General features: G+C 36.2%; 1 protein-coding gene and 2 long non-coding RNA genes across 6 annotated transcripts in view; 1 reads left to right on the top strand and 2 right to left on the bottom strand.

Moving 5' to 3' along the window:
* LOC125102961 (triadin-like) overlaps window positions 1-24,205 on the top strand; it is a 225,679-nt gene that overhangs the window by 137,305 nt on the left and 64,169 nt on the right. For all 3 annotated transcript variants that reach the window (XM_047734647.1, XM_047734649.1, XM_047734648.1), the window contains one exon: window positions 12,090-12,167. In XM_047734647.1, the coding sequence (XP_047590603.1) occupies window positions 12,090-12,167 (78 nt within the window). The remainder of the gene's footprint in view (window positions 1-12,089; window positions 12,168-24,205) is intronic.
* The window catches only part of LOC125102963 (uncharacterized), a 47,878-nt gene that overhangs the window by 15,342 nt on the left and 8,331 nt on the right, over window positions 1-24,205 (bottom strand). The gene's annotated exons all lie outside the window — the stretch shown is intronic.
* Window positions 15,753-23,458, bottom strand: LOC125102964 (uncharacterized). Its single transcript, XR_007128246.1, has 3 exons — window positions 23,354-23,458; window positions 17,017-17,124; window positions 15,753-15,776 (listed from the first exon to the last, which is right to left on the bottom strand). It is a non-coding gene; the product is annotated as an uncharacterized LOC125102964 (long non-coding RNA).

Genomic DNA, 24,205 nt, shown 5'->3' with positions numbered 1-24,205 from the left:
AAGACTCATTTGTAACAATTAGAATCTCATACAGAGAATGAAAGAAAATAGATATAGAAAAAGGGTCAATACTGTCATATTGAAACATGCTATAAAAAACAACCTGATGATTTAATACTCTCTTATAAAACAGTTGCATAAGAAGTAAATGGCCTCCATTTTCCATTATTCATGATGGGATTATATTAATGATGATTTTCTCCCAGAGGAATATTACTTTTTTGTATAATTATAAACAGTCTCCTGGCAGTCACTGGATAAGCAGTGTGTGTTGTTTTAAATGACAAAATAGTATCAATTATAAACAATTTAAAACAGGAAGGGAAGTTGGATGACTTCCAAATGTGTCATTCAAGGGAGAATATATTTGTGAATTTAATTGGGTGTTAAAGCCTATTAAACAGTAATTATTAACATGTTACCATTTATCATTTATCCTTTATCTATCAAGTGCAAGTATTGAAATAAATTTAAGTTTATGTTATACGCCTGTAGTTGAAAAGGTGTGGAGTTTTATTGTCTTTTTTAAAGCACCCAGTAGAGAATTCTCTGCTAAAACAAAACGACAAATCCTTTGTCTCCTTCTGAGATAAATTCCAAAACCAGAAGGTCTTTTTTTAATTGGCTCTATGATTTGTCCTCAAGCTTTTCACATCTCTTCGAATTGTTTGTGAACATGGAATATTTGCATGTGTCAGAGACAATTAATCAAAACAAACAAACAAACAAAAATGAAGAAGAGGAAGAAGAAGAAGAAGAAGAAGAAGAAGAAGAAGAAGAGGAAGAGGAAGAGGAAGAAGAAGAGGAAGAGGAAGAGGAAGGAGAAGGAGAAGGAGAAGGAGAAGAAAGAAGATTTCCCACAAGTGGAGGAAAAGGGTAGAACAGTCACAACATCCCTTCCTTTTGGCAAGTCTTGTGTGATGTGGAAATAGCTAAACAGGCTGGTTGAAAAGTGCCAAATTGATTTTATTTTATATGAATGAGATCCCTGCATAAAAGAAAAACAACACTGTTTGTTCGTTGTTTGTTTTTTTTCAAATGCCATGCAATAGCTTAAAAAAAGTAGCTCTCTGCATTTGAGGATATGGAGAAAGGAAAATTACAAAGAGCCTTGGTTAACATGGCTTACCTAGAGTCGAAGAAAAGCTCAGTCATACTTATACTTTCCTGCAGCTACCTACCCTTTAAGGATTTTTTAGGATGATCAGAGATGATGATGATGACAATATTGATGAAGACAATGGAAATGCCAAATCCTAATGTTATGCCAGGCCAGGGGTTGTGTTAAACTCTGGACATGGATCATCTCGTTGAGTTCTCATCAAAACTTGGAGCAACAGGAGAATTGTAAATATATTTTAAAATGGGCGTCACTGCCTGTTAGGTCTTCTTTTTTTTTCCCCCCCCTTCATTCTGTTTTCTAAGAGTTATAATTTAAGAAAAACTCACAATGTCTTTTCTCATATAATGCAAATTTGACATGCACTCCTAAATGTTCTCAGTACAACTGCCAAAGAAAGCAAACGATCTGCTGGTAACTTTTATATGTCTTTATTGTTTGGTCAGTGAAAGGAATCTGGTTTGGAAACCCCAGGCAGAGGGCACTGTGACTTCACACCTAAGAGCACAAATGGCTTGTCACCAAAATTACTGAAGGAATCTTGATATGGTTTATTTTTAAATTTCCTGGGGTTCTGTTAAGCTGGCCACAGGCCCGATAAAATATCATGCAGCTCCATGATTAGATTTTTAGGCATATTTTATTCTTAATGGTTAGAATGACTGCAAATTGAGATGGAGGAGAACATAGAATAAACTTATTTCTAAGGTTGTTGGTGGGTCCTTAAGTTATCAAGAATGAAAACAACAGATTCGAGCAGTTTAGGAATTGATTTAGCAATCAACTGTACCAGCTGCTTTCTGTCAATAACCTCTTTGGTAGAATCCTAAAGTCAAACAACCAGAAAAGACAGGAGACAGAAGGAGCCATTATTTGTTCTTCCTGTTTAGATAGTTTATCTATCTATGTCAAGCCTCCTATCTCTTAAGAAGTGAATTGGTTATTCTACTTGTAAATTATTTTAATACGATCTGTAAGTGTAATGATTTTGTCTTGGGAGCCATCTTTTCTCTTATTTCCCCATTTTTCTGGTTACTCATATTCCCAATGATCAATAATTTGGTGTGACTTGATTTTCCATCTTTGAGTAAATCTCTAAATTGTGTTCGATCTCTGAAAAATAATACTGAATATAAAGCCAGAAGTATTACACTTAGACTTGAGAGCTATGACACGTTAAATGTACTCATATTTAGATACAGGCCATGTTATGATTACCTGGTTGGTAAACAATAACCTTATTAGAACTGATTCTTTTGTATTAACAACAATGTCCAGTTAAATTAAATGAATAATAGCCCATTATTTGTTCGTATGTTAATATGTGAGGGAGGAAGGTCATGCCTAGTGATGTAAATGAAACCTGGGATTTTAACTCAATTTGATTTTAACTCAAAATTGAGATTTTATGAGAGTTATTATTGAGATTTTGTAATTTATCTTGAAAACTATGCATTTTTAGTTCTTATCAATTATGTTTTTAAAATTCACACATAAATACCACATTTTAAATAATTACCATGGAAAAAAGTTGATTTTTTTAATTAACTAAGCAAATAGTTTATTCAGATCTTTTAAATATTTTTTCAGTTTTCATGAGATAATTGACATATTATATTAATTTTAAGTATATAACATGATGATTTGCTCTGTGTATATATTGTGAAATGATTACCACAATAAGTTAACATCCATTTTCTCACATAGTTACAATTCTTTTTCTTATGATGCAAACACTTAAGATCTAATCTCTTAGCAATTTATAGGCAATATTATAGTCACCATGCTCTATGTAACATTCCTGGGACTTATTTATTTTATAAGTAGAAGCTTGTACCTTTAGGTTTACCTCCCTCCTTTCACCCACCCTCCAACCCCTCCACCTCTGGCAACCACCAATTTGTTCTCTGTATCTATAAATTCTATAAGTTTAGATTGCATATGTGAGATCATATGGTATTGTCTTTCTCTGTATGGTTTATTCCACTTAGCATAACAGCCTCCAGGTCGGTCCACATTGCTGCAAATGGCAGAATTTTCTTCTTTTTATGACTGAATAATATTCCATTCTATTTCTATAGGTGATAGATGGATAGATAAATAGATTCCAGTTCCAGTATATACATATATCATATTTTCTCTATCCATTCATCTATTGATGGATAGTTGGACAGTTTCCATATGTTAGTTACTATAAACAATAGTGCTAAAAGTTGATTTCTAGTAAGGTGAGCCCATTTTTATTCTATAGCTTCTCCAACTACTCAACACCTTAGAAAGTAGGCATCCCCATTTTGGTAAAGAATGTTAGATATTTTTGACATTGGAAAATAGCATCTCAGAGACCTAACTTGAATTCATTATAACTTTGAATATTGAGTTAACATAGCCAATGGTCAAAAACGTATATTATTTGTACTTTCAGTCGTTTCAAACGAATAAGACTTAAAATGTCCATTATAATATCACTTTATTATAAGACAGAGGACTGCATTTAAGATGTTTTTAAATTGTTATAAAATGATATCATTGACAACATATACTATAACAACATAATTGCCCATAATTAATTTAAATTATTTAGCACTTACTATTATTCTAAATGTTGTTATATATTTTACTCATTCTTTCTCTCTATACTATTTCTAAAATAAATGCAAAACACAAAGACGACATGTTTCTGGGCAAAGAGCAGCACAGACAATCTGCATACGTGGGTCCTATTTCTAAGTCGCTTGGGTGAATTTAACAAGTTGTTCAACTTTAGACCTCAATGTTTGGCACTAAAATGGTTACATCTATTGGTACAGAGATATTTGGGCTGAAAAATACCTCAATGGATAATCTATATAGTCTTCTTTCCACTTAAGGGGACCTGCAGATATTCAGAATATATTGCAAGTAGTATTTCTTGACTGAAATACTTAATGAAGCTACATTTCCTCATCTTTGGGCTTTAGCTCACTTTTTCTCACGAGCCATAGTTAAACACATTAATGTATCACTTTCACGGAAAGATTGTTGTTCCATTCATAAATAGGTAAAGATTCTCACAGAAAGAAAATACTTTGGTCTGGAACTATGATTGACTTATAAATAAACAGGTAGATAAATAAATAAAATTTCATTATTTTGTTGGAAGTATTTTGCACTCAATCAAGAACTAAAAAAGCTATTCTTCAGTCTGTTCATATGCAAACATTCTAGAAAGAGTGTGAGAGAGTAGCATTTAGTGACATTATTGATTCACTCATTCAGTTAGTCATTCATTTTTCTCCTTTATTCATTTTCCCTTCCCAAGTATATATTGCTGTTCTAGATTTTGTCCTTAAGTTGCTCAAAGTCTAGTGAAGATTAGAAAAAAATGGGGTAGGGCGATGGGAAGGAAGAAAAGCCCAAACTTGTAAATAAACAAACAATAAGCCTTGAGGATCAGAGGGTAAAGTGCATCCTGGCTGCTCTGGGAATGTGTAGAGCTGGAAGGGGCGTGCATAGAAGAGAACCAAGGGAGGTGATAATACAGCCAGATTCTGAGGAATTACCAGAATAAGCCCAGTTCTAGGAAGTTTCATCACTGAGAATTTACAATCCCAGAGATATTTGATTAGATAGCAAGTAAGATATTTGCATTCTAAGTGCGCGAGTGCATTCTAAGTTTTTATTTCTTCTCATTGAGACTGCAGTCCATCTAACTTGCCTCATTAATCTTTTTCCCTCCCAGCTTTGACCTTTGCACTAAAAGAAAAACATATAATTCATTTTACCCTTCTGTCTCCTTCTTCCTTCTTTACTCTCTGCCCCTTGGTTGACTTTGCTTGCAAATATGATTTGCTGTGGATTTCAAAGACTTATGGTTTGGATAATTAAAAGAATTAAGAAAAGTGAGGAAACAGTAATTCTGAAAATTCTGAAAGCCTCTTACTTTGAAAGTCTATCTAGAATTGTGGAAATGAGGTCAGGTTACCAAAAAGATTGATTTAAGTATTGAGTCTTTTTGATGGGCCCCTGAGGTCAATTCAGCATCTAATTAAGCTTAAACATAGCATGACCACTGAAGAAAACTATAAAACTCTTCATAGTATGAAATAAATACTTACAGATCTTTCAAGGGTTATGAATCATTGATGATAATAGATGAGATAATTGACATTTATCTTAGCCTTCTGAATAGATAGTAAATAAATAGAAAAAATAAAAGGAGTGGGAAAAAAACCTTAATCTTAAATTAGATCTCCTCTCAATGCATGATTTTGTTAAGCTATTTACACTTCCAGGGACCATTTTTTTCCATCCGAAAAACCAGGGTGTTGGAATAGTTGATTTCAAAGGTCTCTCCTACACTCCAAAATTCTATGATCATGCTTCTGTGCCTCTGTTTTCATTAGGTCCCAAACATCAAGTATTCCATCATAATCAAGGTATAAGGATAAATAGAACAGTGATATGATCTTGAATCAATCTTATTTCCTTTCTTTAGTTGACTGTTCCATGGAAAATCATTTCTACTTCATAAATTGGAGATGAAGAGGAAAAAACACTTATATTACCTTTATCATTTTTAATCAAAAGAATGTATGAAATATGCATTTGGCTACTATTCCATGCTTTCCATCAAAGTGAATATGCAAATATATAACACATGGAAATATTAGGGAAGCTTTTTATCAGGATGCAAAGAAACCTTTCCAGTAGAAACATTTTGGCCTGAAGGAGGTTCTTTGATCTAAAAAGTTGAAGCTTTTGGTGTTTTAAAACCCTTATAGTAGTGTTGTGTAGCCAATTTATACTAGATAATCCATTGCTCAAAACTTTTCTAAAATCATAAAAAAACTTTGATAATTAATTACCAATGAGATATATGATTGGAATGACCCAATAAAGTAACTATGGCTTCTACTTCAGTGTCCTCTACACAAGACCTCTGGCAAAACTGAAAACTATATAATCCAAGTGACAACAATGACTAAGCAGTTAGTCCATAAACAGCACCTAGCTGGGTAAATGGAAAATTCTTTGCCCTTATCTGGAGGTTCTTACTTGTTCCCAGAAGCTCAAGTGAAATGATTTCTTTCCCTCACTTCCTACCTTAAATTCATTTAATAGTCCGGTTGGGTTTATGTCAAAATGTACTCTGAATCCACCCACTTACTTACAGCTTTTGTGTTTTTCATTGATCATATATTAAAAAAACACCATCCACTACTCAGAATAGCACCTTATTACTCTTTATTGATACATTTTTGATAGGATACTTATTTGTATCTTACTTAGTTATTTAGTATTTTTTTGCCTGTCCACTAGAATCTCAGCTCCACAAAATGGGTGATGTTGTCCCTATTGTTCACTGCTATAACTCCATATCCAAAGAAAGTGCCTGGTACTCAGTAGGCGTTCAATAAATACTAGTTGCATAAATGATAGAACCTCAACCCAATTAATCCAAACCCACGTCACTTCCTCACTTGAGTTATTTCAATAGTCTCCTCCTGATCTCTTGCTGCCTGTCATATCCTTTTCTCTACGTTGTTTTTGTTCATGTAACAGTCAGTAATCTTTTAAAAACCTACATGCCTTGTTAAAGCCCCCCAAAAGCTTACCATTGCCCTTAGGACAAATCCAAACTCACCAGAACAGCCTAGAAGACTCTGATAGGAGCTTGTCTCTGTTCTCCATCACCAATGACCTTTAAGCAAGGCAGCCTGGTCCCTAGCTTAGGTTTTTTGTCTTGCTTTATCATGTCAAGAAGCCTTTTATCAGAGATCTTCCTGAAGTTTACTCCATTGTATTCAAGTCAGAGCTGCAGTGTGTTCCCCTTGGAGGCAGGGCCACTTCCTATATTATGCATTTGTATAATTTGTATGCTTACACATAGACCCCCCATTCTGATTCCCCTACCCTAAGACAGCAGGCCCTGGCCTGGAGCTGCGACTGCCCAGGAAAGAGCTGTCTCTTAATTTTGCACTAAGTAGGTTTTCCTGGCCAAACCTTGCTGTGATGGTCCACATGCGCTCAAAAAGCATGAATTTTTCTAATCTGCACAAAGCTCCATAGGTTAGCGAAATCCAGTTTCACGGTAGCCCTGCTCTTCCTTTTCTGTCCACTTTAGCATGATCTCTTTCCCCAAGGCATTGTCTGATTCACCACTCTGTTTTGATATCCCTACATTCCTGAGATCGGGAATTATCTGCCTTGCTTGTGTTTTGCCTGTCTCCCTCCATCTCTGCCATACTATGCTCCTTAACAGCAGGGTCTATGTCTTTTCACTGTGCTCCCCCAGTGATTTCATTTGTGCTATGATGCCCCTGAATACTCACAAAAACCCAGCTGGAACAGAGATGATTGTTCTCTAAGTCCTTGAAACAACTGAGACCTAAGTTAAGTGATAATTGCCTGTTTCCTGAGTACCCCCTCCACAAGACCAAATACAAGGGAGGCAAAGTAGCTCTGCAGAATTTAGCAGTTCATGAGTGGCAGGTATAAAGATACCTATATTGGAGTAAACACCTCCTTGATCCACCCACCTCATACGAACTCCTGAACTTTTTCAGGTGGTTCTTTACTGCTGAGGGCCTCATTTCATGGGCAAATTCACAAACCTGGGATTATTATACAAAAGGTCTAAAATTTTTGTTTTAACAGATGGGGTGGGGAAAGGGAGGAATGGTTGACACCCCAATCCTTCAGATCCCCCTCCCAAAACTACATGGCAAGGGAAAGACACTCAGTAAGGAGACTCGAAGATCAAAATGTCCCTATTTTAATAAAGGGCATTAGCACAATCACATGTCTCAGACTAAGATATAAAACCATATTTAATTTTACTATTTGTTCAATTCCAAACTTTAAAAATGGTATTCCACATGTTATAAAAATACTCAGTCTAAGAACATTGTGCAATGCATATAACTAATATTATTGCTTTAGCAAATTTAACCATCATTTTCCTACTAAATTCAGATCTCCCCACTTCCTTGTTAGTCATAGAGTCACAACTGATTTTTATGAAACTGCAAGAATGAATAAGAATCTGTAATTATGTTATACAGTGTATTTTTTAAAAATGTAAGTGAATTTTAACTCCATGGCCACTTATTAAAATGACACCTTCTCTATCCCAGAATCTGTCACCATTCATTGTTGGCAATACAGAGGCCTTTCGAAGAGTTTATGATCTTCTGGATGTACTCAGTATCTCCAGGAGAATGTAATAGTGGCCTTAAGAATTAAATATCTATCAGGCATTAGAGGAAAACATCTCCTCAACATTTGTTTCAAGATTTAGGGGATAGGCTTTAGCTGTATAGAAATGTTGTGGGGAATATCCTTTGATAAAGAAGCCAGTTGAATTAAATTTTAGTACAGTGCGTTGTTTTTTAACCTCATGTTATCTGAATTCAGCTCCTAGCCTCCTGCTTGACTTGAGATTCTGAGTAATTCCACTCATCATTTCTAGCAGTGTGAAGTAAACATTGGTAACTTAGATCATTAGAAGGAATGCACACTGCCTACTATCCCCAGTGGAATTTGACTAAACCAAAATAATCAAATTTACTTGTGTGAGAAAAAACTCAGAACAACAAAATATTGGCAGCTTACAAATATGCCATTCAGGTACTATGGAAATAACCCAGCCCAAATCACTCAAGAAACAAAAATAAAGCCAATTCACTATGTTCGAATGTCAGAGGGATTTTCAGGTAATAGTTTGTAAAATGAAGGGCACCTTTAGAGTTCTAACATAAATTTCAGCAATCTAAATTGTTCCTTCAGAGAGTAACAGTCCTCAGGAATTCTGAAGGAATATATTCCTAATAAAATTATAAGCTTCTTTCCTATAAATGAGTTCTTTTTCTGTCATGTTTAACTTTATCTGTTGTTATGTCTTTGTTTATGTACTGCAAAGTCTGTTTCAAGTCCTCTTGTGTAATTAGATGGGATATAAATTATAAATTCATTATTGAAAAAAATTAGTGTTTTGAGTATTTACTATGCGTTAGAAGCTGCATCACTTAATCCCTATAACAGCACTAAAAACTCTCCTCATTTTATAAAGGCCCTAAACTGAGGCTTGGATACTTTAGGAGATTTTCAAGTTTATCCAGACTGTAAGTGATAAAGCTGAAACTCTCACATACACAAACTCTCACCATTTGACTTTAAACATAGTCTATATACTAAACAGCACTCTTTATTATAAGATTCTATTATTAGTATAACATTATATTAGCATCATTTATCATATATTATTCATACATAAAATGGTCTCTGATTTCAACAATATTCTCTGACATTATTTGAACATAAAAGAAGATTTTTCAGTCGTGTGTCATGCTCAAGGATGACGTATCTGATTCGTTATGGTGCTCCCTACCACAATAGACATTTGGTCTGAACTGATAATTGCCTTGCCAAGGTGACAGAGTTGTCACTATGGAGGCAAAAAGACTTCTGGCTTTTTCTTTCTCTTTCTTTGATCCTGCTTCCCGGCTGTGTCCATTGCCTCACAATGATACAATCAGCCATCACAGGGAGCATACTATAGTTGATTACGGTATAGACAATTTCTGTTATGGACTAAATATTATACTTTCTGCTGCAGAAGGCATAAGTTTGTTTGTTTTAGGAGTCTTCCATACTTTGGCATCCATGCCTTGTTTTCACTAGATTCTCTCTGTGTGGAATCCCTTCCTTTCCTCATTTCATCACCAGCAAACCCAGGTCAAGTCTTTACATACAGGTTACAGTTGATTTTCTCCAGGGGTCTTTCTGCAACATCCCCTCTGTATGTATTATTTCCCATCACCACACTGTAGTATTGCGACCTATTATCATGATCTAAGTCTATTTTAGTCAGTGTATTAGAAACCTCTTGAAGGCAGAGCTGGAGTTTAATGTTTTTGGTATTGGCACATAAGAAGGGCTCACTAAAATGTTTTTAAAATAAAATAATGACTTTATGGTTCCTCCAGGAAAATCTAAAAATATATTAGAGTATAAATTATGAATAATTCCCCTGGAAAGAATTTTGTTTTGAAATAAATTTCTAAAAAGCTTATCAAAACTATAAAGGATTGTGATTTTCCACATCACTGTTCATGAAAGTATATGACAGGGTAAAGCTATCTAGATTGAACAGGAACCATTCTATGAAGATATTTTTGAAAGCCTCAGTATTTGGAATAATTGATTTATATTCATGGTCACTTGTATTTTAAGCTTTAGTCATTTAGTTAACTCCTTTCTAAATCTAGATGATGCCTAAATTTAAAAGCTACGATATATCAACCCACCGTAGAAATAGTTTTTCAAGAACAGCTCTCAAGCAAGACTTGGGAATGGATATTTACAAGTATATATCCCTTTGACTTACACAGAAGGTGGAGACTCAGTGTGGAAGCTTCATGCATCTGTCCCACCTGCAGTCACGGACCCCCTTGTCATAGATGACCCTTTTCTGGCTGAAAACAGCTTTAAGCACCTCAAATCCGGAGCCTCCATGGAAATTCAGCTCTACTTCTTAGTTGCTGAATGGCCTGAAAACCTGTTCACTTTAGTTTTCAAACAGTAAAGTGAAAATACACCTACATCCTAAGGAGCTTGTGAAGATTAAATAACTTAATATATCAAAACTGATTGGGATTGTTCTAGGCGTAGAGTGAGCAGTGTATAAATGTTAGCTAGGGAAAAATCATGCAAATCAAACTGCTTTTAAGAGTGCCCAGCCTCACCTTTTCTTTGTGCAATGAAAGAGGAACTTGCATGTTGCAATCTGTTTCTATCCCATCTTTGCTCTCGGGAGGAAAAAAAAATTGACGATAATATGGATTGATACATTTCTAGGGACATGGCCTGCATGTTATGAAACGATGTCCTTTTATGCATACTTGAACATGGTCAGGAATCACCCTAGATAGGTCTAACAACAAGGAAATCCTCTAATGAGTGGAGACTAACCTCTGTGTGGCGTGAAGGCTCAGGCTGCTTCCCTTCTCACCAGTACAGAACGTGGCGTGTGTGCCTATCCAAATACTCTGCTTGCTAATCCACAACCCGCCAGAGCAAACTAATTTTGACAAATTCTAAAAAAGGAAAACTTCCAGGAAGCAGGCAGGTCTGCTGACATTTGATAATATCTAGTTGTCAGTGAGATTTCTAGAAGGTGCACATGCCCACGTCAATTCCTGGATTTAAATGAAACACAGGGCAGAAGTTTGTGGAACGAAAATTAATGATAAAACATTTTGCAAGCATTTCATATGGGATCATATGTTAGTTAATGTTTACAGTTCATGGCCTGGATGGTTTTGGTTAATTAAAGAAGTCACTTGGGATAATGAAGCACTCAGAAACGACTGTGGGTTTTTATACAGTTCATAATAAGCCCAGAGACTTGAGGGAGCCTTTCAAGACTCTATAAAACTGAATATATTTTCCCTTTGGTCCATTATTTACTTAACTGCAGGTCATTTATTTTGGCAGGAGAAAATGTACCTGTTCAATATCAAAAGGCCCATGAATTTTAACCTTCTTTTATTGCCCTATTATATCATTTGAAAATTTTTAGTTAAATGAAAAAAATGGTGATTTTTCTCTATATTAGGAGTCCTCTCAGCTTCTGTGATTTTTAGTTTCCATAATATAAAGTGCATATTGAAAATAAATTGCTTTATTTGATTGCATGTAGATTTTCCATTAATGAAGTCCAGTAGATATATTTAACATTGTATATACATCTATGAAAAGTAATATATTCAGAAATGGGTCTGAAGATAACGGAATCTGTGTATGTATCCACTTAAAGATCTCACCTAATAACACTTTTCTTATTGCATAATAATATGAATTTATACTTTGGATTATGAATTATGCATGTTGGAGACAGATCTAGCTATTTTAGTCATGGATATTAAATTTGTTAATACCTTTTTTTTTTTTTTCCCCAATACCTACTTCTACATTGTGTACAAAGGACAAAGCCCAGCCTTACCACCTCTATTACCAACAGAACAAGCTTCCAGACCCACTCCGGCATCACCTCCTCTTGAAGGCAAGTATTTTATTTTTCCTAAGGTCTTCTCTATTGTAGATAAAATAGAATGTAGAGAAATAAAACAAAACAGTAACAGCAGGAACAACAAAATCCATATTTTCTCAAGTAGTTTTAGTATGTCTTAGCTGTAGGTTACTTTTCTTGAAATTACAACTTGTTCCTTTTTGGAAAACCAAAAATTTCCTCTTCAGATTTTATATTGGTAACTATCAGCTTCCAGAAGGATGGCCAGCTTCATACCCTGAAAACCAAAGCAGAAAGTACAGAGACAAATGGATAAGGATATGCCTTGCAATTTTTGAACTTTTACCACAACTTGACCAATTTAGCATCTTAAGACTCTGGTGCTAGTGTTTCTGGGTTTGAATCTGAATTTCATCTCTGATCATTTGAGTAAATTTTTTGAAGTTACTTGAATTCACTCTTCATGAGTTTTATCATGTATAAGATGGGTCAAGATAGTACTCACCTCACAGAGTCAGTGTGAGGATAAAATGGTGTGTGTGTGTGTGTGTGTGTGTGTGTGTGTGTGTGCGTGCGCGTGCGTGTGTGTGTGTGTGTACCAGTTTATAAGTGCTTTATAAAATTAGTAGCTAATACTACTACTCGTAAGTAGTTCTTCAAAATACAATGCTTCAGGACTGGCAAAATTAGAAGAGGGAAATGTCACCATAATTAATTTTGCTAGAAGTTCAAAATCATTTGTCTTTACTTATTCATCCAACTATAATTTATTAAATCCCAACAATGAGATCACATCAGGCATTGCCTAAAGTACTGGGGATTCAAAGTATAATAAAAAATAGTTCCTGTCCTACTAAGACTCAGTTTACAGACATAAAATTAGAAGTAATTAAAGAGGAGCCAGATTACACAAGTAATCAAAGCCCAGTGCACCATTAGTGTTTTTGCAAGAGTACAGATAGAGATCTCCTTCAGACCCTCCTAGCACCCTTTCCACTCACTCCCAGCTCTGTCAAACCTGAAAGGGACACCACCCTGCAAATTCTAACCCCATCTAGCAAACAGCCGTTCTTTGGTCTTCCTCTGAGACTAGAAGTTTCATTTATCAGGAGGCCCAAACAGTCACTGGCAACAGAGAAAGAACTGTCTGAGGGAAGAAAATTCAGGGTCGTAGGATCTGGAGTGAAAGAGAGAAAAAAAACCCAGGTGGCCACACCCTATTGTCCCCACAGACTCCTAGACCCAGGGCAGGGTGTAGCCAGAGGAGTGTAAAGCACACAGCTTGCACAAGGTGCCCTGGTTGCTGGCTTCTAAGAGGTGCACTGATTACACAATGTAATAAGAACCAAAAAATAAGTCCCCAGACCCCATTCCCAAATGAGCACTGTGGAAGCTTAGAGAAAGGAGGGCATAGCTCTTCTTGGAAGAGGTGAAGAGGACTCCAGGAAAAGCTTCTCTGCAGAGGTCACTATGGAGCTAAAGTCTCAAGAATAGGGAAGCATGAGCAAGGAAGGCAAGAATATTACCAATAAACAATTGGCATATGCAAAGGCATGGAGACGGGAAAGAAAGTCATTTGGTCCAGAGGAGCAGAAGTAGCTCAGCAAGGAGAGAAAGAAGAAGTCATGGAGAGGGTCTGGGACAGCTCATAAAAAGGCATGCAAAAGACAGCTTGTGATGTACCTTGTAGCTCAGTCTTGGATTTGTTTGTATCTTAAAGTTCTTATTAGGGAACGTTGAATAGTAAGGTAAGCCTACAATATGCTCAGCCTGCAGATACACTTATCAACATTTTCTATGCTGGTCTATCCAAACTTCCTCTTCTTTCCTTTCTTTCTTCCTTTTTTTTCTCATTGTGTTTGTATTTCTTTTGCAAATCTCTAAAATCACGCTATTTCACCAAGCTAAGGAATTTGTATTTCTTTTAAAACTTTTGAGACATTTACATGGTTCAAAATTTAAAAGTTACAGAAATGATATAGGATAGAAAATCTCTGCCTGGCCCTATGCAACAACTCCCCCAGTTCTCTTTATAGGAAACCGATGTTCTTTCCTCCAGAGAGATTCTGTGCATATACAACCGTAAATATTTCCTCCTCAGCTAAGAGATTTTAATTTTTTCTATAGAAGACAAGGAATTCCCTATGGATGGGATAGACAGGTTCATTTTAAAAAGATCAGTTTGACTGCCAGCCTGCTGGACCAGAGAGGTGACATGAGATTGGCTACAGACACCTGAGAAGAGAAAATAGTCCAACCAAGTTGCAAAGCAGGAGCTAAACTGGTGTAATGGATGGAGAAAGTCTCATCTATCCGCTTTCTTTTCTATATGGAAAAGGAACCAGTCGGTGAAAGTATCTGATTAATTTAGATGCTGAGATACAACAAGTGAGAAGAATGACTCCAGCTTTCTGAATTAGATATCCATGTAGACAGAAACGCCATTCACTGAGACAAGAAACCACTGAAATAAAACGGGCCTGGGGAGGAGAAGCAGGAAGGTGATGGGTTCAGGACAGACTGGGACATGACAGTTTCCCATGAGACATCCGGGTAGAATTACTGAGCAGGCCATTCTAAATTGGCATATGGAACGCAAGAAAATATTATATGGCTGTTATCTGGAATTATATATATATCAGATATAATAATGTATATGTAACCTGTCCTCTCCTCTATAATTTGTGTATCTTCTATCCCCCAAACCTCATTCCCAAATGAATATCCAATAATGAAAAAGAAATGTCTGAGAAGTTAGTCCATTTCATGTATCCTACAAACCTCTCTTACGAAGGGGACTTAGGCATTATTGATCATTTCTTGCTTCTTAGAGAGATGATGGGAACTCTATGTCTTTAAAAACAGTTATAGTAACTTATAGCCCGTGCTCTGCAATCACACACACCTGGATCCCAATTCTGGTTCTGCTGTTTACTTATCTGGATGAACTTAAATGTGATAACTATAGTTTCAGCCTGTTTATTGGTGAAATTCTGACACTCGTATTATCTATCACAGAGAGGTATTGTACAGAGAGAATAAAACTATAATGACTGCAGTTTTTATTATTGTGTTTGATATTGGTGAACTTAGGAAGTTCTCTTTCTATTGCATTTTATTGACTTAACACAACTTTCCACAAACAGTAGTTTGCAGATCACCAGCACCAAAATCAAATATGAAGCTTGTTAAAAATTCGTATTCCCGCCATAGCTTAGATCCAGTGAATCAGATTCTTGGCAATTCAGAGAGGAAGAAAAAATCTCTATTTTTAACAAAGTCCTCAATTAAGTCTTGAACACGTTAAATTCAGAGAACCTTTGGTTTATGTCCATGTATAAAAAAGCCTTACAGATTCAGCCAGTTGTTTTACACCAGACACCTGAACTTGGTAGCCTGTTTCAAATAGTCTTTTCTTGGGGCGCCTGGGTGGCTCAGTGGGTTAAGCCGCTGCCTTCAGCTCAGGTCATGATCCCAGGTCCTGGGTTTGAGCCCCGCATCGGGCTTTCTGCTCAGCAGGGAGCCTGCTTCCTCCTCTCTCTGCCTGCCTCTCTGCCTACTTGTGATTTCTCTCTGTCAAATAAATAAATAAAAATCTTAAAAAAAAAAAAAAAACAACAAATAGTCTTTTCTCCAGTTTATCTAAATTAAATTAAAATAATTAAGTTAAACTCAAATAAATAAGTACTTTAATTTTAATATATGCATAATTTACTTAATAATTAATGATTTAAATATAAATAAATAAAATTTAATCTGAATGCCTTGGTGAGAGATGCATTATCCAGTTGAAGACAGACCCAATGATCCTTTTTGGCTATATATTTATGTTTCACATAACCAGTAGCCAGGGAAGAATTTGGGTAGCTGGGCAGGCGATGTTTTCCTTAGGTCGTGTTCTGACATCAGCATGTTCTATGCACTTTCTGGCCAGATCCTGACCAAGTCATACCTGCAGCTCTGCTCTCTTCAACTCACATTTACTTAGAATACTGTGTTTTCTGTACTTATATGCATTTTACACTTGATATTCAAAACCCTGTAACGTAGACATTATTAACAATGAACAAAAGTAGGCTTGGAGTTTATTCGTGCTAAGTTAGTAAATAGCTGGTCTGAGATTTGAGCCCTGAATTTCTAGTTCTATGCCCAAGGGTCTTTCTAGTATATTACTATGTGGACATCAGCTTTTGCAGCTTTTGAGGATCCTACCTTCATGTCTTCTGAGACATGAATATTTCTAAAAATGCTTTTCTTTAGTATTAGTCACCTGAATGTCCTATAATTGGCTAGATGTCCTTCAGAATGGTTTAAATGCCACTCATGGAGAAATTGTGACTGATGTTTGTCTGGGAGAGAACAATAGTTTTTAAGCCAAGTACCTTAACATTCTAGAAAGTCTTATAAGAGAGCAAGAGAAATGCTAGTGGGAATGAGGGGAAAGGTTACATTATACTTACAGATTATAAGAACCTACTGTATAGTATGTAAAATATTTTTATTTGGTCAGCTACACAAATGTAATGAATTAGTAGTTGCAAATTTTAAATAAAAATCCCATATCCTCGGTAAGTCAGTTCTATATCAGTATCCATCAAAAAAGGAATTCACTTGGTCGCTAGAGATCACAATTTAATGTAAAGTACATGTAAAATCTTGCTCCAAGACTCCAAATCAATAATAGCTCTTGAATATTAAAAGAAGAGTCTAGGGCTAGTCCAAGGTTTGAAATTTTTGCCTCTGCCCCAAACTGCTACAGACACATTTTATTTGGCCCACAGAGATTTTTTATTTATTGACTTCAAGTGTGGTGCTCTTGACTAAGGGGAGCTTCATACTGTCTCCATCAACTTCCAGGCATCTGCTTCACCCATTTACTCACTTGGCTCCAGGAGCAATTTCTGTGTGGGAATTATGTGAAGATAGTTTCCTCTTGATATAACAATTTCTTAAATTCCTGATCAACCCTTAATGTCTTGGTCTGCAAGAGCTGCCAAGACAAAACACCACAGTTTGGATGACTTAAATGACAGGAACTTATTTTCTCACAGTCCAAGGTCAGAGTGCCATGATGGTTGGGTTCTGGAAAGAAACCACTTCCTGACTTACAGATGTCTGCTTCTTACTATGTTCACATGGTGAAGAGGGAGCGCTGGTAGCTCTTCCTCTTAAAATGACACAGTTCTATGAGATCAGGGTTCCACTCTTAACACCTCATTTAAGCTTAATTACTTCCTAAAGGCCAGATCTCCAATACAATCATACATGGGTTAGGGTCTCAACATACGGATTTGGAGGAGACACAATTCAGTCCATAGTACTCGGTAACTTCTAACCCTAGTTATTAGTAAAGCAGCTTAAATGTTTACCTCATACAATCAGAGTTGTCTAAATATCTGAATGCTCAGTGGTTTGCATTTTGCCTATCTATTGTACATGGTTTCACACCAGTGTAAATTCCCAACTTGCATCATCTTTAATAAATGCTTGATATTGATAGGAATCAAATATTTTTTAAAGTCTTAACTGGCCTCAAATATAACTGACTCATCCTGAAAATAATAAAACAAAAGGAGTAATCTTATCACTGGCAACTACTATATGTCATTTACCTAGCTGGTAAGCAGATTATTAAGAAAAAATTTTTAGAATCCAGCTGAGGGAGAGAGAGAGAGAGAGAGAAAGGGAGACAGCAGACTCACCTCACATTTCATTTGGCATTTGGACTGTACAAGCTTATGTTACTGGAGATAATTTGACACAAAACTGACAAGTGACTCTCTCATTGCCCCAGTGTTCACAGGACAAGGGAGAGCCTATAAATAATAGTGTCACCTTAAGTTTCATTGGATTCTAATTCTGTTGTTGTTGCAAGATAGACATAAATCAAACAACTCCAATTCCCCAATTTGTGACAGATTTTGATAGATTATTCAAGTGTTTGACTCCATTTTATCTCCTACTAGAGGTTCATAAAACACCAAGTAGCAAATGTTTTGCCTATCGGTCTGTCACTTGGACAAGGGTGTGTCATTTGTAAAGTGCGACACTTAGGTTTCCACTGTTATATTTAAAGAGTGATTTAATTTGACATTTCACCCTGGAAACCAATACGATGTTTAAGTGGGTAACATAACAATATTGCAAGATTATGAGGCTTTTGCTGGTACCTCCTTTCCATTCCCAGAGGAGTTTCCACACTGTGGACACGCACTGAGCAGCTTCCTGAGGAGGCCACATTATCAGGCAGAGCTGAGCTCATGGGCTTCGTCAGGGCGTGCAGATGTGCTGCCCACGACTTCATTAACATAATTGATTAGGAACTAGGACATATTTAGTATTAATCAAGCTGTTTTTAGTGACGCTGATTATGCACAGTCCTTGATGCACTATTTTAGTCTGGAACTTCCTTAGGACTAAGTTGCAAGAAAATGGCATTACGAGAAAAAGGAACTTACTTGGGGCACTGAAGTGTGCTTTTTGATTTGAGGAATGCAGATATAACAGGTCAAAATGTAGGAGCTTAAACATATTCAGCATTTTGTTTGTTTGTTTGTTTTCAAAAAGTAGAGCTTATGTATAGCCTGGATTATTAAGTGTGTTCACGGGACATTGGAAACAATTTGCAATTTTATCACTAGCTTTTGAAAAACCATGGACCTTGTTATGAGTAAAACTGCTTTCACATCTGTGAGGCCCTTAAAAGCTTATTTGTGTGTTCATAGTACTTAAAACAAAGAAAATGAGTTTCTCACAGCACTCAACTCGTTCTTGGATATGTTGATGTGCTTTATGTTGGACTCTTTGTCTCATGCCTTGAGGTTGTATCTTGTTTTCCTTCAGTTTCACTCCTTCCCCACATCACATGCTTCACACATGATAAGGAAGTTTTGATTGCTTTAGATATTTGGGTATGAAGACTCATTGTGTTTTTCAATCACTTGTTTCCTTTGACTCCTACTGTATTTTTTTAGAATATATTTGGCCATGGAAAATTGGCTACAATTACATTAAACAGATACCTAATAACCACCTTATGTAATCATTTTGGGCATTGTCGATCTGTATTTAATTATGGACATAATTTAAAAGGAACTAACTTAAATGTAATATGAATTCTCACATTCTTTCAAAAAAGTACTACGTTTTGTGACAGAATTCCCATGTCTGTTGGGAACTCCACTGGGGGTGAAAAGCCTTCAAGGTCTGAGAGTCACTACAGCTAACCACTTATTTCAGTAAGGGAGCTGATCTATTGAGTTCTTCCCCTGAATGAAATGGCAACTGTTATATTAACATGACAGGTTATTCTTACTTTTAGCGTGAGAGACACTTTATCATCCAGTGTTTATCAGAACTGTATTTCTCAGGAAAGATTCACCCCTCACTGCTCTCAAACAGAATCCTCAGTGATTAAACAAATCCCCACCCCCATCACCCAAACAGCTGCTTCATAAAATCTTAGTATGAGCACAGTTACCAGATATGATCTCATTATTTTTTAATAATGAGAAAAGATTATTTTTCTTTCCCCCTATTCAACATGGACATCCCCCCAAAATATCATGTTTTTTGTTGTCATTGTTCTCTAGAGAATAAAAGACTTCCACCCACATGGAATTACTGGACATTTAATGTAAAATTGCCACAACTTTTCTATTGTGACAAATATGTGGACAGAAGAAGTTACATGATCTCTTGCTAAGTATATATTTTCTCCTTAAGTCACCTATTTTTTTTTTATCAATTTTATTTACTTATTTGAGAGAGAGAGCAAGCACAAGCAAGGAGAGGGGCTTAGGGAGATGGAAAGGGGGAGAGAATCTCTAGCAGACTCCCCACTGATCATGACCTGAGCCAAAACCAAGAGTCAGACGCTTAACCAACTAAAACACCCAGGCCCTCCTTAAATTACTTTTAATATACCATGATAAGTATACAATTTGTATGAAGATAGCCAAATATAAGGTGAATAAATACCATATACCCTGTCATCTTCTTGAATAAATACAGAACTGGTACTTAGTATGGCAATTGTAAATAATATCATAAATGCCATCTCCCAGAGAGAGACCAAGGACTCATCTTCTAACCTCAGCTTTGACACTAGTCGGTTGTATGATCTATGAGAGATGGGTCTCCATTTCTTCACCTATAAAGTGTGGGACCAGAAATTGAATGGTCTCTTGAGTCCCTTTCTGTTCCCACCTAGAGATTTCAAGCTTATTGTTTTCAGGCTGGTGAGTTGGTAATAAACTGCCTGAAGAGCAAAGGGAAGACTGTATGGCTTAGCATAGTGATTAAATAGCTACCATAGATGATTGTGGTCTGGATAGAGATGTCTACTTGTTGGGGCAACCAGACATGCCCCAATGCAGTGCATACTACTATGAAGCATTATTTATTGATGTACAAAAGTGAGTTGTAAAGGCTGTAAAAGTTAGGAGGAAGATGAGATATGAGTAAAGCAAGGCCATGCAATGAAATCACAAGACTTGCATTGGGTCATAAAGAGTGAGTCGGTAGGATTTGTGTAGAGGAGAAAGGAGCATTATAAGAAACTTATTATAAGATTATTTCTTACCATAGGTTGCATCCAAAGACAATGTTCTACAGGAGCTAGTAATGTTTTATTTACAATTCTATTAAACCAAGAACTTTATCACCTTAGCTCTTCAGTGAGCTTTTGCTTCCTGAGAAGCAAAGAGTATAAAATAATAAAATAGAAATTTGGCCCCAGTTCTTATTCCATTAACTCTATGACACAATAAATTTTATTGAACTTTAGGCCGATATAATATTTTTCTTTGTTTTGTGCTGAAATAAACTTATATCTTTCAACAATTTTTAATGGAATTGACCTTTAGTTATAAATTTTGATAAAGTATATAAACTAAACTACTTTCACTACTTATCTAACTTAGGAAGTTGCTACCACAGCTGAATGAAAAAATGTATATAATGATTTAGCAGATTTTCTTTTTTTATTAAAGATTTTACTTATTTATGTATATGAGAGAGGGGGGGAGCACAAGCAGGGGAGAGGGAAGGAGCAGAAGAAGTGGGAAAAACAGACTCCCCACAGAGCAGGGAGCCTGACCAGCAGTTCTATCACAGGACCCCGAGATCATGACCTAAGCCAAAGACAGGTGCTTAAAAAACTGAGCCACCCAGGCACCCCAACTTAGCACATTTTCTAGCAGAGTTATATACTCAAACATTAGTTGCCCCTTATTATCATTTTTTAATCATGAAGGTTCTATAATATGTATAATAAATCATTAATTTTATGGCAGTTTTAAAATTGGTCTCTACAGAAGATAATAAGGTAATTGCCTTGATGACATTAGTCAATATATGTGAAACTCTACATAATTTCTTAATACAGGCTTCAGGTCATATCCTGAAGAGTTTTGCATACATAGCTAAAGATTTTACGTGCCCTCATGGACTCCATGAGCTTGCTAAAGCAATTGAAGGAAGGAGAAGTATGATCAGATTTGCATTTTAGATTACCATCTCAGCTATAGAAAGAATGGATGGCTGAGAGTTGTGGATTGGGGGTATGGAGATGAGACAATTCAGGAGCCTACTGCTCCTGGGGAAAAATTATCCTCCTTTTCTTTTAAACAATCCCCCTTAACCCACAAAACAACGCCAAGCAGTGAATACAATTTCACATCATTTTAGAATTTAGAAAAGATCAGAAAAATCAAGTAAATTGCTTAAGAGAACACAGCTATAACAGTGATATACAGTTGACATTCAATCAATGCGGAGGTCAGGGGCAGTGCCGGCCCTTCCCCTTGTGGCGGACAATCTGTGTATAACTTGACCCTGTGAAAACTTAACTACCAATAACCTACTGTTCACTAGAAGCCCTATTGATTCATAAACACACCGTTGATAAGGCATATTTTATATGGATTATTTACTGTATTCTTAAACTAGAGAAAAGAAAAATATTATTAAGAAAGTCATGAGAGAAAATATATTTACAGTACTATAGTATATTTATTTTAAAAAAAATCCACGTGTAAATAGACTTATACAGTTCAAACCTGTGTTGTTTAAGGGTCAGCTGTAATTGGAATTGGAGGCCAGGTGTCACATACCCAGGTTTAGTCTGTTTCCATTATCTTAGACTAGCGATTAAGTGTTAGGGCTGAGTGTGATTGCTAAAGTCTTATCTGACCTAAGTAAATGAATGGTGTTAAGAATAAAAACAGGTTTGGGGAGAGATAATGAGCTCAGTTTGGGGCTTGCTGAGTGTATCTGGGTCCCTGGAATATCAAAATCAGTGATTAAGACTATTTAATGAATGTAGTATTTAAAGAGGTTTTTGCAGAATTACCGTGAAGCATCCCAGGGCTAGCAAAAACAGGGAGCTTTATCTGTCCTGGGCCTGAAGAGGTAGGAGATTGGAGCAGTTTACAAAGCCTAAAGCCTAAGACAGAGATGCCCAATGAGAGCTGGGTCCCTCATTATGAGAACACACTATCAAAACTCTGTAAAATCATGTGAGTAATATCCTCAATGAGCCCAGGAGGGAGTAGGAAAATAACTCTTTTTTTTTCCTGCTCTATTGTCTCTTCAGGTTGCTCCCATAAGGCAAAAATAACCCAAATCTAGAGAGCAAGGGGCTTAGTTAACACAGCGTGGAGACTGGATCTGGACTGAAAACGAACACTATGCCACATGTCAGGCAGCAAGCTAGGCTCTGTTCATACAAACGGTCGTTTCCTGTGGACCAATAAATGTAGGAGTCTGGAGTTTACAGATGAGGAGATAGAGACATTGGTGTCATAAACTTAATCCAAGCACAGCATTTCCTGAAGTCTATTATGGGGATCTCTAGTTGCACGATATTCTTGGACCAAAAAAAAAAAAAAAAAAAAAAAAAAAATTTCATGTGTTATATCCCCTTTTCATTGACAATGTATAGTAGTATATCAAGGATCTCATACATGAATCATGGTTATGGAAAATGTTAACATATTTAAACTTCTTATTTTTATATTATTTTAGATTTATAGAACAGTTATAAAGATAATACAGAGATTTTTGTATGCCTTTCAACAAGCTTCTTCTGATGTTCACATTTTCCATAAATGTGGTTCATCTACCAAAACTAACAAATTAACTTTGGTACAACACTGTTTATTCAACTTCCACCTTCCAATGGCTTAAAAAAGATTCTTTAAAAAATGATTACTTACATGTGTGATGGATGAACAAATATTAACATAAATATTCTCGGTTTTTCTCTTCCACCTTAACATCTAAGGAGTATTCTAGGGTTATCTGGTCAGGTCCCAAGTGTTTGTGTTCTGCTCAGAATATGCTGGGAAAGCAGAAAAATTGGAAAGAATCCAAAGAATTAAATATATTCATGATGAAACAGAAAGGGTTTGTCCCCAAAAGAAAAGAAAAGATTTGGACAATAAGAAAAGAGGTCAAGGGGCACGTGGGTGGTTCAGTCAGTTTAGCGGTGCCTTTGGCTCAGGTCATGATCCCAGGGTCCTTAGAAGGAGCCCCACATCCGGTTCCTTACTTGGCAGGGAACCTGCTTCTCCTTCTCTCTCTGCCTACCACTCTGCCTAGTTGTGCTGTCTCTCTATCTCTCTGTCAAATGAATGAATAAAATCTTAAAAAGAAAAGAAAAAAAAAAGAAAGAAAAGAAAGGTCAAGAAAAACAAATAGATGCAGCACGGGCTAGAGGAAGTTTTTAGTGTGCTTTTGGGAGAGAAGTGTTTGGGTGGGCGGAGAGGGAAGAGCTGTCCTGAGGGAGGGTTAGAAAGCTTGAATAAAAGAATGACTCTTTAGACTATCTTGCTTTGGGTCCTACAACATTAGCTATTTGGAAAACTTCAGGAAAGATTTAAACTTATCTTCAAAACTTCCAGACATTTTATTTATTTATTTTTAAAACTTCCTGGAACTTTAGACTCTTGTTTCTTTTAGTTGCAACACTGTGCTAGGGCTGAACATGAAGTAACATAGTTCTATTTGAGTTAATATGTTAGAACCAGTGTAATTCACCTTTAGTATTGTGGAAAAGTAGGTAAGTC

Source organism: Lutra lutra, chromosome 6, assembly GCF_902655055.1.
Source record: "Lutra lutra chromosome 6, mLutLut1.2, whole genome shotgun sequence".
Lineage (NCBI taxonomy): Eukaryota > Metazoa > Chordata > Mammalia > Carnivora > Mustelidae > Lutra > Lutra lutra.
This window is presented reverse-complemented; position numbering and strand designations above follow the sequence as displayed.